We start from the raw sequence: 18,793 nt of genomic DNA on the forward strand, positions 1-18,793 counted from the left end.
AGCTCCCAAAGACTATTAGCATATTGTACATCTGGCTTCAGACAGGTTTGGGGACCTTGGTTGCAGGAGATCCCAGGGTAAATGCCTGCTTGCAATGCCTTCCAACCAAGCAATGGTACATTCAAGGAAACCCTTTTGTAGGCTTTGCTTTTAAATAGAATCCAAAGGTGGAGTGAAGGGAAGTTTTGCAGGCTTTCAGAAAGAGTGCATCAGTCTAGTCCTAGCCCCTTAAGTAAGTAAATAGCTTCCGTAGCTCCCTGTTCAAACAGATCCAGAGCTTATCAGCCCAGCTCAGTGGGTTGTGCATTAAGCAGAGGGGTATTGATTTAAAAATATAAGTTTGTGTACTTTGGAAGAGAGAGAAGATATGATATAGATCAGCGGACTCAAACTCGCGGTCTCCCCAGGTACTGTTTTGCGTCCCGTGGTCTGGACACAATGATGGTGTATTTCGTTTCTAGCTGGCTCCCTTCCTGCACTCGTTTTTGCTTCAAAACTGCGGGCGGTGGTGGCTCCTCGTGTGATCTACGCCTGCATAAAAGCCTCTCTGACGTTACGACGTCAGAGAGGCTTCTGATGCAGGCACAGATCATGCGAGGAGCCTCCACCATCGGCTTTGAAGGAAAAATGAGTGCAACAAGGGAGCAGGCCAGCAACTAAACAGGAAGAAAATTGCTGCTGCACAGGGGAGGGGAAAGAGAAATGCTGCTGCTGCTGCACCCAATTGGGGAGAGAAGGAAGGAGGGAGAAGAAAGACGAGAGGAAAGGAACGAGAGATGCCAAGTCCGAGGGAGGGAAAGGAAAGAAGGAAATGAGATGCCAGGGCACGGGAGGGAAGGAAACAGATGTCAGACCAGGGGAAAAGAGGGAGGGAGAGAAAGGAAGGAGAGAGATGTCAGATCTAGGAAATAGGGAGGGAAGGAGAGAGAGATAGGAAAGGAAGGTAAGACATGAAAAAGTAGATTTTGAGAAGAAAGCAGAAAAATTGAATGTTAAGTTAATGCCAAAGATGGATGCAAGGCAAAAAGTGAAGACGAAGAAAAAAATAGTCAAAGGACAAGAAGGCCCTGGAAACAGTTAAAAGCACAGAAAAATAAAGTCACCAGACAACAAAGGTAGGGAAAATGATTTTATTTTCAAAATAGTGATTGAAATGTGTCAGTTCTGTGAAAGGAAAGATGTTAAACTTTAACTATGAGGGCCATAGAAAAAAATAGGGTACTTGGAGAGCTGCAGAACAAATAGCTAATGTCTTAGTAAAGAAATGACAATTTTGCATGAGGTAAAATTCTTTATCGTTTATATAATCTTTATAAACTATAAAGAGTTTTACCTCATGCAAAATTGTCATTTCTTTACTAAGACATTAACTATTTTTTCTGCGGCCCTCACAGTTTTAAAGTTTAACATCTTTTCTTCCTCAGAACTGACACGTTTCAATCACTATTTTGAAAATAAAATCATTTTCCCTACCTTTGTTGTCTGGTGACTTTATTTTTCTGTGCTTTTAACAGTTAAAGGAAAGATTTATAAACTATAAAGAGTTTTACCTCATGCAAAATTGTCATTTCTTTAATAAGAAATTAACTATTTTTTTCTGCGGCCCTCCAAGTACCTACAAATCCAAAATGTGGCCTTCCAAAAGGTTTGAGTTTTTGACCACTGATGTAGATATTTAAATACCTCCATAGTATAAACGGACAGGAGCCAGATCTCTCTGAATTGAAAGGAAGCTCTGGAATGATCATAGGATGAGGGTGAAATAGGGTAGACTCAGGAGTAATCTAAAGCAATATTTCTTTACGGGAAGAATAGTGAATGTATGGAACCAACCCCCCTAGTGATAATGGTAGAGAAGACTATATGAATTCAAGAAAGAATTGAATAAGTAGAGGAGTAAATGAAGGGCTAGAAACAGAACTAAGTAGCTGATGTATATGAGCATGTTGAATAGGCTGAATGGTCTTTTATTTGCTATCATTTTTGCTGTTTAATTTCATGCCTTTCTCATCGATGTCAAGGTGCTATGGTGGGTGTCTCCCCCATCCTCAAAGAATATATTTGAGTGTGTACAAAAGGCAAGTCCTCCATCTGGTTTTAAATGCAGAAAACAAAAGAGGCAAGAGAGATGTCTAAACCAACCTATAGTTACATTTATTCAAAACACCTTATATACAAAGGAAGGTAGAAAAGTCCTAGGTCTTTAGAAAGACCATTCGAAGTCCCAAGTGAGTGGAATCCTAGGAAAGTCCCGACCAGGATCCGGGTTTCAACAAACAGAGTTGCCTTCTGGATCCTGGTCGGGACTATCCTAGGATTCCACTCACTTGGGACTTCAAATGGTCTTTCTAAAGACCTAGGACTTTTATACTTTCCTTTGTATATATGGTGTTTTGAATAAATGTAACTATCAGTTGGTTTAGACCAGGGGTGGGCAACTTTAGTCCTCAAGGGCCGCAATCCAGTTGGGTTTTCAGGATTTCCACAATGAATATGCATTGATCTCATGCATATTCATTGGGGAAATCCTGAAAACCCGACTTGATTCCGGCCCTCGAGAACCAGAGTTGCCCACCCCTGGTTTAGACATTTCTCTTGCCTCTTTTGTTTTCGTGTTATCGAGGTCAGCTCCCTTCTTTTTTCCCTGTTCCCTTAAATGCAGAAAGCCTTTTAAGTGTGTGTTTGTGAGGCAGTTTTGTAAAGTGGTTGATACAGGGCTTCCCAAACATGTCTTGGAGGTCCAAAACCAGTTTGGTTCCCTGGATAGCTATAATGAACGAGAAATGTGCATACATTGGAAACCCAGTATCTGCAGATTTCTCTCATGCATTTTCTTTGTTGATAATTTTGAAATATGGGGGGGGGCGTGGCTTGGACACGCATGAGGAAGGTCGGCTAACAGAAGAGCTCCGTGAAAAAAGTCCTTGAAAGAAAAAAAAAAGTTACTAAAAGTGGAGATTTAAGAATTATTTAATGATAAATAAAGAAAAAAATGCGATGGCTTCAGGAAAACAAAATAAAAATGATTATCCCAGGACAAGCAGGCAGCTATTCTTGACTGATGGGTGACGGCACCGACGGAGCCCCGGTACGGACAATTTTAGAGTGATCTCACTCTAAGAACTTTTAGAAAGTTCTAGCTCGGCCGCACCGCGCACGCGCGAGTGCCTTCCCGCCCGACAGAGGCGCGCGGTCCCTCAGTTTCTTAGTTTCCGCGGAGCTAAGAAGACGCGTTTTCAACGGCTGTTGAAATTTTTTTTATAACTTGCCTTCCCGCTCGCGTAAACTTTTGACTTTATTACTTTCTTTTATTACTTTACTTTTATTTTGGTAAAAAAAAAAAAAAAAAAAAACTTCTTTTTTCTTCAATTTCGGTTTTTCCCCGGCGGGGCCTTCTGCCACCATCGAAGCCTCGGCCTTCGATTTGGCGGAAGCCGTTTTCCCTTTCATGCCCCCTCAACCGGGTTTTAAAAAGTGCCAGCGGTGTGCTAGGCCTATATCTCTCACGGACCCACACAACTGGTGCTTGCAGTGTTTGGGTCCTGAGCATCAGGCCTCTTCTTGCACCCGCTGTGCTACTTTAAAGAAAAGAACATTAAAAAATCGCTTAATTCAACAGCGTTTGTTATTCGGTGCCGAGATGTCCGACCCCGTTCCTTCGACTCCGGCTTCGGCACCGCTTCAGTCGGCACCCTCGTCTTCGACGCCGCGTGATTCCACACCGGCATCCCAACAGTCAGGTAAGCCGGCTAAGAAGCCTTCCCCGCTGGAACGTCTTCCGGCCTCGAGTGCAGTGAGCCCAGTCCTGCCGCCGGTTAGACGCCAGCGGAAGCGCTCCGCCCCTATTGAGGTGAGTCCCTCGACATCGGGCTCCTCATCTCCGGGGCGTAGAGCGGCACCGCAGGTACCGCAGAAGAAAAAAGCGGTACCGGTGCCATCCCTCGATGACCGCATTACGGCCATCCTTCATGTGCAGCTTAAGGAGCAATTAGAACGACTCCTTCCTGCTATAATGACACCGAACCTTCAGGTGCCAGTCCGCACCGAGCCATCGGTACCGGTTGTACATCAACCCGTGTCGGTACCGGTTGTCGAACCTGTCTTACCTGCTTCTACTGTCTCGGTACCGCTTCACCTAACTTCATCGGTATCGATGCCAGTCCTTGCACCGGAGCCGACAGCTCACCATCAATCGGTACAGACTTCGGCACCGGTGCGACCGATAACATCGCCTGACTCGGTATCGATGAGGTCGGGTAAGTCGGTACGCAAAACCCGACACATGCAAACATCGACACCTGAGTCTCGGGACCATTCTTCCCATGTCAGAGACCCTGATCTGTGGGGGGACTCAGAGGAACCCTTTCTTTCTGAAGGAGAATGTTCCTCAGAGGAGGAGGATTCGGCTCTCCCTGACCCATCCTCCAAGCAGACCACTTCCTCTTTCTCCAATTTCTTGAAAGAGATGTGTGAGTCTTTGTCCATTCCTTTGGAGGCTGAATCCAAAAAGTCTAAAGCTTTTTTGGATGCCCTTGATTTTGATCAGCCTCCAAAGGAATTTTTGAAGCTTCCCCTTCATGACATCTTGAGGGAAACTTTCTATAAAAATTTAGAGACTCCTTTAACTGTTCCAGGGGCCCCACGTAAACTGGATTCTCTATACAAGGTAATTCCCATTCCTGGGTTCGACAAGCCTCAACTTCCACACGAATCCTTATTTGTCGAATCCACCCTTAAAAAGACTTCAGGAGCCAGTGTATATGCATCTGTCCCTCCTGGCAGAGAAGGAAGGGCCATGGATAAATTCGGTAAGAGGCTCTACCAAAACGCTATGTTAGCAAATCGAGCTAGTAATTATGCTTTTCATTTTTCTTTTTATTTAAAGCATCTCCTTACCACCATGGCTTCCTTCGAGAAGTATCTTCCTTCAAGAAAACATCCATCTTTTCACTCCTGCTTGTCGTCTCTATTCCAACTTCGTAAGTTTATGGTTAGGTCCATATATGACACCTTTGAACTTACATCCAGAGCGACAGCTATGTCGGTGGCTATGCGCCGTTTGGCCTGGCTTCGGGTATCCGAGCTTGATGTTAACCATCAAGATCGGTTAGCCAACGCCCCATGCCTAGGGGATGAGCTCTTTGGGGATTCCATGGACTCTACCACCCAAAAGCTCTCGGCTCATGAGACGCGCTGGGATACCCTGCTCAAGAATAAAAAGAAGCCTCCTCCACCGAGACCATACAGGCAGCAATCGGCTTATCAACGCCGTTTCACAGCCCGTCCATTGCCTACCACTGCTCAACAACCTCGACGTCAGAGGCAACAGCAACGTCAGCCTCCCCGACAGCAGCAACAGCAGCAACCTGCGAAACAACCTCCTCAGCAGAAGTCACAGCCCTTTTGACTTCTTTCTCCGCAGTATAGCCAGTATCCCTGTTCCTGTTCTCCTGCCTCAACCAATAGGAGGTCGACTTTCTCTGTTCTTCAGCCGGTGGGAAGTAATCACTTCGGACCAATGGGTCCTCAACATCATCCGCCACGGCTACTCTCTCAACTTTCAGACTCTCCCACCTCAAAGCCTGCCAAAAGAGTCTGCTTTGAACAGTCCTCAATCAGCCCTCCTTATTCAGGAGGTCCAATCCCTCCTCCTTCTGAACGCTATAGAGGAAGTTCCTCTAGATCAAAAGGGGCAGGGATTCTACTCCCGTTACTTTCTAGTTCCCAAAAAGACAGGAGATCTCAGACCCATCCTGGACCTTCGCGATCTCAACATTCATCTAGTAAAAGAAAAATTCAAGATGCTTTCTTTAGCCATACTTTATCCCCTTCTAAATCAAAACGACTGGCTATGCTCCCTCGATCTCAAAGAGGCTTACACTCACATACCGATCAATGTAACCTCAAGACCATATCTCCGATTCATGATCAATCATTGTCATTACCAGTACAAGGTGCTGCCCTTCGGTCTTGCCTCATCTCCAAGGGTATTCACCAAATGTCTCATTGTGGTGGCGGCTTTTCTGCGCTCTCACCACCTACAGGTATTTCCTTACCTGGACGATTGGTTGATCAAAGACACTTCTGCCCAAGCGGTCCTTCTGGCCACCAACCAAACCATCCAGTTTCTGCAACTTCTGGGATTCGAGATCAATCTACCCAAATCTCATATCATTCCCACTCAGAGACTTCAATTCATTGGAGCGATCCTGGACACACTCCTCATGAGAGCTTTCCTGCCATCCAATCGGCTTCAGACCCTTCAGTCTCTATGTCACCAGGTACTTCCTCTGCCGTCCATCTCAGCAAGACAAATGATGGTGCTCTTGGGACACATGGCATCCACAGTTCATGTCACACCTCATGCCCGTCTTCACCTGCGCACTCCTCAATGGACCCTTGCGACCCAGTGGTCCCAAGCGTCGGACTCTTGCTCACGACACATATCTGTGACATCATCTCTTCGTCAGTCTCTGCAATGGTGGTTGGTATCCTCAAATCTATCCAGAGGTCTTCTGTTCCATCAGCCTCCTCATCAACTAGTCATCACCACCGACGCCTCTCTGTACGCATGGGGAGCTCACTTGAACGAGTTCCAGACTCAGGGTCTTTGGTCAGCCCAGGAAAAGAAGCATCAAATCAATTTCCTGGAACTCAGAGCGATGTTTTACGCCCTCAAGGCCTTTCAACACCTTCTCTTTCCTCAGGTCCTTCTGTTGTGCACAGACAATCAGGTTGCGATGTACTACATCAACAAACAGGGTGGGACAGGCTCTCGCCTGTTATGCCAGGAAGCCCAGAAGATCTGGAATTGGGCCATAGATCATCATATCTTCCTGAAAGCTATTTACATTCAGGGGAAACAGAATTCTTTAGCGGACAAACTCAGCAGAATTCTCCAGCCTCACGAGTGGACACTCGATCCTATAACTCTGCAGTCTATCTTCACTCAATGGGGCACTCCTCAGATAGACCTCTTTGCAGCTCCTCACAATCACCAGCTGCCCCGTTTCTGCTCAAGACTTTACTCTCCACACCGTCTCACAGCAGATGCTTTTCTCCTCGACTGGTCGAATCTGTTCCTGTACGCCTTCCCTCCTCTACCTCTCATGTTGAGAACCTTGTTCAAGCTCAAGAGGGAACGAGCCACCATGATTCTGATTGCTCCGAGGTGGCCCAGGCAACATTGGTTCTCCCTTCTACTTCAACTCAGTTCCAGGGAACCTTTTCTTCTTCCTCTGTTTCCTTCTCTGCTTACGCAACAGCAGGGAACCCTTCTGCATCCCAACCTCCAGTCTCTACACCTGATGGCTTGGTATCTCTCGGGCTGAACTCGACTGATACTCTTTTGTCTCAGCCCGTTCGTTCCATTCTGGATGCCTCCAGGAAACCAGCCACTCTACAATGTTATCATCAAAAGTGGACGAGGTTTTCTTCCTGGTGTCTTCTTCATCATCTTGATCCCACTTCCCTAGCGGTGGAGACGTTGTTGGATTATCTTCTTTCTTTGTCTGATTCTGGCCTGAAGTCCTCTTCCATCAGGGTCCACCTCAGTGCCATTGCAGCTTTTCATGAGCCAGTCCATGGAAAACTTCTTTCAGCTCATCCCCTGGTATCCAGGTTCATGCGTGGGCTTTTCAATGTGAAACCACCTCTTAAAGCCCCTCCGGTTATCTGGGATCTCAATGTGGTTCTTTCCGCTTTAATGAAACCTCCATTTGAACCTTTAGCTACCTCTCCTTTCAAATTTCTCACTTGGAAGGTGCTTTTTCTTATTGCCATTACCTCTGCCAGGAGGGTCAGTGAGCTTCATGCACTGGTTGCAGATCCACCTTTTACGGTTTTTCACCATGACAAGGTGGTTCTGCGTACACATCCAAAGTTTCTCCCCAAGGTTGTTTCTGAATTTCATCTCAACCAATCCATTGTTTTACCGGTTTTCTTTCCAAAACCTCATTCTCATTCTGGGGAACAAGCTCTACATACTTTGGATTGTAAAAGGGCTCTTGCTTACTATCTGGAGCGTACGAAACCCCACAGATCAGTTCCCCAACTCTTTCTGTCCTTTGATCCGAATAAATTGGGACGTCCTGTTTCTAAACGTACGTTGTCTAATTGGCTTGCAACGTGCATTTCATTCTGTTATGCTCAGACCGGACTGACACTGGAAGGTTCTGTCACAGCCCATAAAGTCAGAGCAATGGCAGCATCTGTAGCTTTCCTCCGTTCCACTCCTATTGAGGAAATCTGCAAGGCTGCTACTTGGTCCTCAGTTCACACTTTTACATCTCATTATTGTCTGGATACATTCTCCAGAAGGGATGGTCACTTCGGCCAATCTGTTTTGCAAAATTTGTTTTCCTAATGGCCAACCTTCCCTCCATCCCTCTTTTTGTTTGCTTGGAGGTCACCCATCAGTCAAGAATAGCTGCCTGCTTGTCCTGGGATAAAGCACAGTTACTTACCGTAACAGGTGTTATCCAGGGACAGCAGGCAGATATTCTTGCGTCCCACCCACCTCCCCGGGTTGGCTTCTTAGCTGGCTTATACTAACTGAGGGACCGCGCGCCTCTGTCGGGCGGGAAGGCACTCGCGCGTGCGCGGTGCGGCCGAGCTAGAACTTTCTAAAAGTTCTTAGAGTGAGATCACTCTAAAATTGTCCGTACCGGGGCTCCGTCGGTGCCGTCACCCATCAGTCAAGAATATCTGCCTGCTGTCCCTGGATAACACCTGTTACGGTAAGTAACTGTGCTTTTTGCGGTCTCGGGAAGCAGCAAGAGAGCAAAGCCTGAACAAGAAATAGGATCAAAAACAGGAGATCCAGAAGTAATGAAAGAATTGAAAGAAATCAAAGAAATGCTTTTACTTCTTACTAAAAAAGTTAACAATTTAACTGAAGATGTATCCACGTTAAATAAAAAAATGGATTTAATGGAGTTAAAGTGCAATGACATGGAAGAAAGATTAATAACAGCTGAAAAAGAAATTTCTAACAACATAAATGAAAAAAAGAAAATTGATTTACTTACTAAAGAGTTGGAGGATCAATCGAATCGTGAAAGAAGGAGTAATATTCGTCTGATTGGTCTCCCGGAAGGAGCAGAGAAAGGAAATCCGGTGGCATTTATAGAAAATTTACTACCTAAACTACTTCCTCTAAAAACCAAGTACCTCATAGAGATTGAAAGAGCACATAGAGTGCCTACAAAAAGATCAGGAAGGTATCAAGGACCGAGGCCACTGATCTTTAAACTGTTGCGCCACCAGCAGGTTATAGAAATTTTTCAACTTGCAAAACAAAATAAAGGATTACAATTTCAAGATGCCCGCATTCATTTTGTTCCAGACTTTGCAAAAAGTACGGCGATCAAAAGAAAAAAGCTCCTGGACAACTAAGAGAAATGGGAGCAAAGTTTGGTATAGTATACCCGGCTAATATGAAAGTAACTATTGCAGATAAAACTTTAACTTTTGACAATGCAGAAGAGCTACAAAAATTTATACAAAGCCAAGAATTACCAATGTCACCTTAATTTCTCTTTATTATAGTTATATTATTTTAACTGGAAAAACTTTTATTTTATTTTATGATATACACTTATTAAAATAATATTGTTTACCCATAGTAACGATTTAGAATGTTTTTAACCTTATTCAAAATTACACTTCAACGTTCTTTATGCTAATGATATGGCCTGGCTAAGTATTCCATAATGGAATGAAACAGTTAAGGTATCAGCTGAATTCTATTGATCTCAATTATAATTTTTAATATTAGGAAAAACTGTATGCGAATTGATTGTAGGATGGAGCTTCCTTCCTTTAAAATAGCAGTAAGACTATTTGAACTATATGCATGTGACTAATTTAACCCCTCAAGCAAATTGAAAAGATAATCAGTATTTCAACATCTTTACTATTCTTTAATACTACAAATCCCAGACATCAATGCGAAAGAATCTGCGAATAAGAAGACTTCACGAAACCGGAAAGAGGAATTATAAATAGGAGGTGTTATTTCTCGAATGGATATTAAAGAATTACTTCGGTGTATAATAAACTATTAAAATAAAATATGAATGGAACAGAAACAAAGACCAACTTATATCTTAAAATTGAACGACGATGAAAAACAGAAATCACCTGGAATACAACAAAATGTGATAAGAATATTGAACTGGATATAAAAATACAAAGAGGCGGTGAAAGAAGAAGGAATGATTTTCTACGAAGAAGGAAGTACTGAACATTAAATATTAGTAAATAAAGAGCACGATATAAGAATAAAAGAGACTTCTGCGTTTGAAGGGGGGGAGCTCTGGAATATAATTTTTTTTTTTTTTTGTCGCATACTTAACCTATACCTTTATATCTTTTAATCTTTTCATGGTTTTAAAGATTAATATTATAGAAAACAGTATATGAATGGGTTTGACATAATGAAAGATTATTTCATTTTAATATATATAAGTATAATATGATTATACAATGTGATATTTTTAAATTTATAAAATTAAATATATTTACATAAGACTTAAATTAAGGTCAAAAATAGTAATGGAACATATAATTTGATATACAGGAACCATAGAAGGGAACTTAAAATATAATCTATACTATATGATTTATTAGATTTAGATTAAAATAAGGGTGTATTGAATAATAGGATAATAAATTAATTTAAAGTCTATATTAACATAAAATCTCAACCGGATTTATAGAAATATGAAATGTCAAGGAAGATATTAATTATCTTTAAAACTACTATAATATATATGACTTATTTGTGAATCTTAACAGATTTGGACTTTCAGGGAGTGTTTTTTGATACCGATCTAATATGTGTGTTGCCAAGTGTGCACTGCTATTAATTAGGGGGGAGGGAGGGTGGGATGGGAGGAGAGGGGAAATGGGAATGGGAAATTATATTGTTATAATGTATGGATATCTGATCGTAAAACTTATATTACATTCAAATCAAAATAGTTCTAAAATTTTAAATGGATATTAAAATATATACAATTAATGTCAATGGTTTAAATCATCCTATCAAAAGAAACAAATTATTAGGATTTCTCCATAAGCAAAACGCCGATATATACTTTATACAAGAGACTCATCTAAGAAGTTAACAGGGGGTTGGATATCAAAATGTTTCTATTCACCTGCTTTAGGAAAAAAGGCTGGGGTAGCGATCCTGATAAATAAGAAATGCACTGCAAACTTTAAATTAATAAATTTTGATCCTTCAGGAAGATGGGTACATATTAAAATGGATTTGGGAAGTACAACCCTTGATTTATTTAATCTTTATGCTCCTAATTCAAATCAAAAGGAGTTTTTCATTCAAATTCAACAATTATTATTACCACTGGCTGCTTCTAATTTAGTAGTAGCTGGAGATTTCAATGCTGTAATGGATCCAATTATAGACAAAAAACCAAGTAAAATCATAAAATCTTTAGGACTAGATAATTTAATACAATCTTGTAATTTAATAGATATATGGCGTATCCTTCATTTTAATGATCGGGAATATTCTTTTTGTTCTCAAGTCCATAAATCTTTTTCAAGAATTGATTATATATTTGTAAATAATAACATAGCGCAGCATGTATCAAAAGCAGTAATTGATCCCATTATAATTTCAGACCATGCTGGTGTGTGGATTAACCTTCAGAATTACAATAATGATCAATTTAATTCAATATGGAGATTTAATAATGATTTATTAGCAGATTCGAAATTCTTAGAAGATCTTAAAGCAAAAATACAAGAATTCTTTCAACTTAATACTTCTGATGACATTAATATAGAAATTTTATGGGATGCTTTTAAAGCAACAATGAGAGGAAATATAATTTCATATTCAGCTTTTATTAAAAAAACAACTTAAAAAACAATATGAAGATATGGAAAAACAAATAAAAATTTTAGAAAATAAATTAATTACAAAATGGGAAAACAATACATTACAAGAGTTGTTAAAAGTAAAAGTTAAATATAATGAGATTTCTTCTCAAATTGTGAGGAAAGATATTTTCAATAAACAAGTACAATATTATGGCAATTCAAATAAAGCAGGAAAATTATTAGCAAATTTTCTTAAAGCAAAGAAAAGAAAATCTAAGATTATTGCAATTAAAGATATACAAGGTAACACACATACCAACACAAAAGATATTATAACACAATTTCTTGATTTTTACAAGGAATTATACACTTCTAATTCTTATAAAAATAAAGAACAAGATGGATTAACTTTCTTAAATTCTTTTATTGGACCGAATATTCCGGATCATATAAAAGGAAGTTTAGAAGAACCTATATCTTTAAAAGAAATAGAAACAGCATTGAAGTCTCTTAGAGTTGGATCCGCTCCAGGTGGAGATGGTTATACTGTTGAATTTTATAAATCATTCCAAAATATCATATTACCATATCTGTTAAATTTGTTTCAATATCAAATAAAGAATGAAAATATATCTGGTACTATGGCAGAATCGATAATTATAGTCTTACCAAAACCAAACAAAGATCCTACTCTGGTTTCAAATTACAGGCCTATTTCATTATTAAATGTGGATAATAAATTAATGGCTAAAGTATTAGCATTAAGATTGGCAAAAGCTCTTCCTTTCATTATTGATGTACATCAAACAGGATTTATTGCTAAAAGACATTCATCAGACAATACTAGACTTGCATTCCCCTCATTAAATTTAGCAAAAAATATAAATGATCCAGCTTTTTTAATTTCTTTAGATGCAGAAAAAGCTTTTGATAGAGTGGAATGGAATTTTATATATCAAGCTTTACATTGGTTTGGTATAGGATCCGGTTTTATTAAAATGATTCAGACATTGTATAGCTCTCCTGGAGCAAGATTATATATTAACAATAATTTATCAACTAGATTCAACTTGCATAGGGGAGTTAGACAAGGATGCCCTTTGTCTCCATTACTTTTTGATGTTGTCCTAGAACCTTTATTAATTGCAATAAACAAAACTAGGGAAATAAAGGGAATCTCATTTACCAGTTTTGAATTTAAATTATCTGCATATGCAGATGATATATTATTATATTTAAGAGAACCGGAAATTACTATTCCATGTATGCTTAATTTAATAGAAAAATACGGTACATTTTCTGGATATAAAATTAATTGGAATAAATCTGAAATCCTCCCAATTAATGTTCATTGTACCAAAGGATTATTTGATCCATATTCATTTATTTGGAAAGAGGATGGAATAAAATACTTAGGAATTATGATCAAAAATACAATTGAAGACACAGTCAAAGAGAATGAAAAACTTTTATTGAAAAAAATAACAGAAATGTGTGAGCAATGGAATCCATTACATCTTTCTTGGTGGGGAAGAATTCAAACAATTAAAATGATGATATTGCCTGTGGTTTGTTACCAAATGAGTATGATTCCAATATTTTTTCAGGGGTCATTTTATAAAAAACTTAACAATATTCTTACAAAATTTGTTTGGTGTGGGAAAAGACCAAGAATCGCTTTAGTATCATTACAAAGACCAATTATGGAAGGGGGGGTAAATTTTCCAAATTTTTATAGGTATCATCAAGCCTATATTTTAAGACAGGGTATGTATTGGATCCTCCCAGATCTCTTAGAAAATGTACCAGATTGGCTGTATTTAGAATGGCGGCTCCTGTTCCCTTTAAATCCAGAACATTTAATTTCTATATCAATGCCTATAAGATACAAAGAACACAGAATCTTATTAGATACTTGGAAAACATTAAGATACATAAATAATCTGACACCAGAACCAATTGCTAAATCCCTAAATCAATCAATATGGGTAAACTCCAGGATCAGAATTGGCGGATTTAAAATCGTCTGGAAACAATGGATAACTGCAGGAATAAGAACATTAAATGACGTCATATCAGAAGGTTCCTTGCTTAGTTTTTCACAATTGCAAAATAAATTTAGACTAAATAAAACACAATTTTTTAAATGGATGCAATTGAAGCAAGCCATTCAGGTAGGGTTCCCTGAATGGAAAGTTCTCAATACTCAATATAGTTTGCAAGTTTTATGTTTCCAGACGGATTTCTTGGGTCACCAAGCCGCAAAATGGTATAAATTAATAAATGGATTTCTAAATAAAAAAAAGAAAACTGGACTTAGGGATATTTGGAGCATTGAGATTGGACAGACAATTTCTGCATCTCAATGGCCAAAATTCTGGTCCTGGAGATTAAGATTAACAAAGTCAGCATCTATGAGTCAAACATGGTTATTTTTATTACATAGAGTGTTATGGACCCCGACGCGCTTGCAAAAGATAGATAATACTAGATCTAATAGATGTTGGCATTGTAAAATAGAAGTAGGGACATTGGATCATTTAATTTTTTTTTGTCCCTGTATAAAAGCTTTTTGGAATTTAATTTGGCCCCAAATAAATATATTACTAGAAAATCACGTAGGACTCTCATATGATACCATATTATTCGGTACTGCAATGAGAACACAGAGTCCAATATCAGCAAATAATAATAAATTACTTTTAATATTGACAGGAGTTGCCATGCAGCAAATCACACAAAATTGGAAAGATTTTACCAAACTAAATTATACATTCTGGTGGAACTCGGTATGTCACATTTACAAAATGGAGAAAATTTTGGCTTTACAACAAGGAAATATTAAAAATTTTAAGAAAATATGGGATCCATTGACTAATTATTCTAGAGATCAGATATCTTAACACATTGATAATAGTAATATAGGGTTAGGGTGGGAAATATAGATATTAATATGAAAGAAAAATGGAAAAACAATAATAGGGGAAAGGGATGAATATTTATGATATGAATTTGTACATACATATATATTTTATTATACATTTTATAATATGTGATTCATGTATTGAAAGAATGAAAATTCTATAAATAAAAATTTTTTAAAAAAAAGATAATTTTGAAATATGGCTTACTCTAAGGTACCTAGGACAGGTTGGGGAAGCCTTGGGGGTTAGATAGCAAAAGAAGTGCAGGCACAGGTGTAGGTGCCTGATGCTGAAAGAAATAATAGCTTCTGGATATCGGAAGAGGGTGGTTTCAATCAAATGAGCAGGCAAGAAAAAAAAATTACTGTACAATACAGACTTATCAAAGAGACCGTAGAACAGACTAAACTATGGAAACTGGGGGGGGAAAAAAGGGCAATAATTATAATTGGAAGGGTCAGGCATGAGTTTTTGGTATAGGGATAATACCACTGACAGAGAGGGAAGTATGGGTGAAAAACATGGAAAACACAACCTACCCTAGAGGCTAGCCAAAATCAAATCTGCAACCAATGTTCACCATTTGGTTTCAGGCAAAACTGAAAATGGAGAGGTCCAATCAAACACTACCCACTCCCTCTCTCCCAGAGCTTCTCCCTGTGAGACAGAACTGAAGGTCTCGGTAGCCATTTTAACAGGAGAGATGACAGGGTAGGAACTGGGGCTCCTAAAGTAGGCCCAGAGAGTGCCTAGTGGTGGTAGGAGGGTGGTGATTTGGTTGGGGGGTACAGAAGAGGGGAGTTTTGGTGTCAGCCAAAAGTGACTGGCAATTTCAACTGAAACACAGCTGAATTAGAATTTCAGGCCAGTTTTGGCATTAAAGCTAAGATTGTCTGCCTCTGGTCTAATTATTCCTATGCTCTCTTGCACTGCAATTTAAGAAATTAGAGGTAAGAAAAGAAGTGGAAAAAGAATTGTTCAGCTTAGGAGGCTTGCACCAGAAGATGTATGAGGAGAGACTGGAAGCCCTGAATATGTATACCCTAGAGGAAAGGAGAGACAGGGGAGATATGATTCAGACGTTCAAATACTTGAAGGGTATTAACGTAGAACAAAATCTTTTCCAGAGAAAGGAAAATGGTAAAACCAGAGGACATAATTTGAGGTTGAGGGGTGGTAGATTCAGGGGCAATGTTAGGAAATTCTACTTTACGGAGAGGGTAGTGGATGCCTGGAATGCGCTCCCGAGAGAGGTGGTGGAGAGTAAAACTGTGACTGAGTTCAAAGAAGTGTGGGATGAACACAGAAGATTTAGAACCAGAAAATAATATTAAATATTGAACTAAGCCAGTTACTGGGCAGACTTGCAGGTCTGTGTCTGTGTATGGCCGTTTGGTGGAGGATGGGCTGGGGAGAGCTTCAATGGCTGGGAGGGTGTAGATGGGCTGGAGTAAGTCTTAACAGAGATTTCGGCAGTTGGAACCCAAGCACAGTACCGGGTAAAGCTTTGGATTCTTGCCCAGAAATAGCTAAGAAGAAAAAAAATTAAAAAAAATTTAAATTGAATCAGGTTGGGCAGACTGGATGGACCATTCGGGTCTTTATCTACTGTCATCTTCTATGTTACTATGTAAAAAAAATTACATTTAAATATTTAGCTATACTTTAAACTTGGATTTTTACCATTTAATTTTATAGGAAGAAATTAAGAAGTTAAAAAAGGAGCTGGATCACTTTGACCCTTCATTTTTCGAAGAGATTGAAGACCTGAAGTACAACTACAATGAGGAAGTAAAGAGAAATATTATCTTGGAGGAGAGACTGAAGACTCTTTCTGAACAGTTTGGAGTTCATGTAGATATTCCTGTCAATGTCTCCGCTGACTGAAATGATAAACCACCCTTGGAAAGACATTATTAAACATCTATCTTCTATATAAGAGCAGAAGGGCTTTGTCCATCTACGTGGGGAGGGGGGAAGGGTTTAAACACCACCATGTCTCAAAGGATGTGCTGCTCCCCACTACCACCACAGCACTGTCAGCTGCAAAGTGGCTTATGGGAAACTGAGTCTGTTCAGATGTAAGGGAAAAAAATGCAAGTAATCCTGAAGCGTTATTGGCTGTAGAGGAAGCAAAGTGGATACATTACCTGGTTAGCACCTGTTTGCTCAACTTGATAGATTCAGGGGGCTGGCAGGTGCTCTTTAATCATTCATCCTTTATAACAGCATTTATCCTGCTGCCAGTATTATTCAGAAACTTTTACCATCAAAAGCTGGCATCCTAAAGGCAGCCAGCTGACTCAATATCTCTGAAATACCATGCAGGTGACCATTTAACCATAAAATCCTGCAGTAGCATACCACTGGAATATATGGCAGTGTCAAGACTGGATACGCTCAGTTCTAGTCTTCTTGCTGCTTCACCTCTTTGCTGGCTTCCCTCAGGATGCTTATTTGATTGTGAAATTTGCAGCAAAGGCTGCTGGAAGGGTCAATAACTGAGGAGTGCTGGCCATCCGCCTACGGTTCTCAAATTGAATGGGAAGGCAAAGTGGAAGTTGAGGGACTCAGCCCCACCTACTTTTCTGTACTTGTGTCCTCCCTTTCCTACACAGCTCAAGGTCTCTTCCCTCCCCTCCATGAGAGTCTCAGCCAGATACTACCCATGAATCCCAAACCTGCTTAAGAATACCTAGTGAATGATCAGGGCAGAGTGACTAATGGGTATAAGAAGCAGGCCTTGAGAAAGGAAAAGGTACTTGACCAACAAGTCTCCTCACTGTATAGTCTGGGCAAGGTCATTACCATGTGTGTGTTGGTACCTGAGCCTCTGTTACTGTGTCCTTGACTAAATGTTTGTATCACTCACACCTGGTGCTGAACTGTAATGCAGGATTTGTTCCAAGTATGTAAATTAGTGCAATACAGTTAATAGACTTAAAAACATTACTTCTTGCCTGACTTGAAAAGGAGGTACCTTGAAAGAGGATGGGGATTTGAAACTAAGGTATTTTGTGACATCATTTATGATTCCTGAAGTTTTGCTCCTGCCCTTCTCTTAGGGACCCCTTGGCTCAAGTTAGGTGTAGTTCTGAGGTACTACTGTGCTCATTGTTACGTGCAGCCCTACCAGTAGGTGTAAAAAGCAAGCTCATTCTAATTTCTTGGCAGTGGCAGACCCCCATCTGGCAATCCCCTCTTTCATGTTGAAAAACATCAGTCAGTAGAATTTATAGTATAGAACCAAAACCAGTTTGATGAAATATGCACTAAACTATTAGATTTTTGTATGTTGTAAATAGCCAAATCTACAGCTGTGAAGTTGAAAGATGTTTTATAATTTCAAGATTTGTTTTGCTATTTATACATTTTATATATTAAATATTTATGTATTAAGATAAACTTATGTCTAAGTCTGGTTTAGAGACAGCAAATAAAAGGTACATGACGGTGCCATTTTGATTTGAGCTTGCTGAATATATTATTTTAACTAAACTGTGACATTATTCCTGACTGTTAATGTATAAAATGCAATTGAATTTTGAATCTTAGTAACAAAAGGGCCAGGTATTGTCAGTTTTGGCAACTTTAGAAACAAACATACCTAGTTCTGAAATGGGTATGACTTATTATTCATATTTCTCTCTATGGAGTACTGTTGAGGCATACACTTTTTCCAACCCCCATATCTCATAAGCATTCTAAAGCAGTGTTCTTCAACCGCCGGCCTGCAAAATATTTCCTGGCAGTCCATGAAGAATGCGTGTCCTAGCAAACAAGTGCAGCTGGCGCTGAAGATAAGGAGCAGCCAAGCAGGAAGGAAGACGGTGTCTGACGGTTGAGGTAACTGCCTGGGATCCCCCGGCTGACCAGAAAGGCTTCCCTCTGACATCAGAGGGAAGCCCTTCAGTTGGCTTCGGCAGCGAGGGGGCCTGGTGGACTTGCAGGCAATAGGGAAGGAGGGTGCCTTCTGGACTCACGGGCAGCTGCAAGTGTGAGCGAAGCTTCAGCAG

The 18,793-nt window shown here is 39.8% G+C and overlaps 1 protein-coding gene across 2 annotated transcripts in view; it reads left to right on the forward strand.

The window, feature by feature from the left end:
* CEP290 (centrosomal protein 290) overlaps window positions 1–18,553 on the forward strand; it is a 283,184-nt gene extending 264,631 nt beyond the window's left edge. Inside the window, exon 53 of one of the 2 annotated variants that reach the window (XM_033953471.1) lies at window positions 16,476–18,553. In XM_033953471.1, the coding sequence (XP_033809362.1) occupies window positions 16,476–16,664 (189 nt within the window). In that variant the 3' untranslated portion in view covers window positions 16,665–18,553. The remainder of the gene's footprint in view (window positions 1–16,475) is intronic. The other variant, XM_033953470.1, reaches the window with a different exon arrangement.
* Window positions 18,554–18,793: the final 240 nt, after the last annotated feature.

This window comes from Geotrypetes seraphini, chromosome 7 (genome assembly GCF_902459505.1).
Source record: "Geotrypetes seraphini chromosome 7, aGeoSer1.1, whole genome shotgun sequence".
Classification (NCBI taxonomy): Eukaryota; Metazoa; Chordata; class Amphibia; order Gymnophiona; family Dermophiidae; genus Geotrypetes; species Geotrypetes seraphini.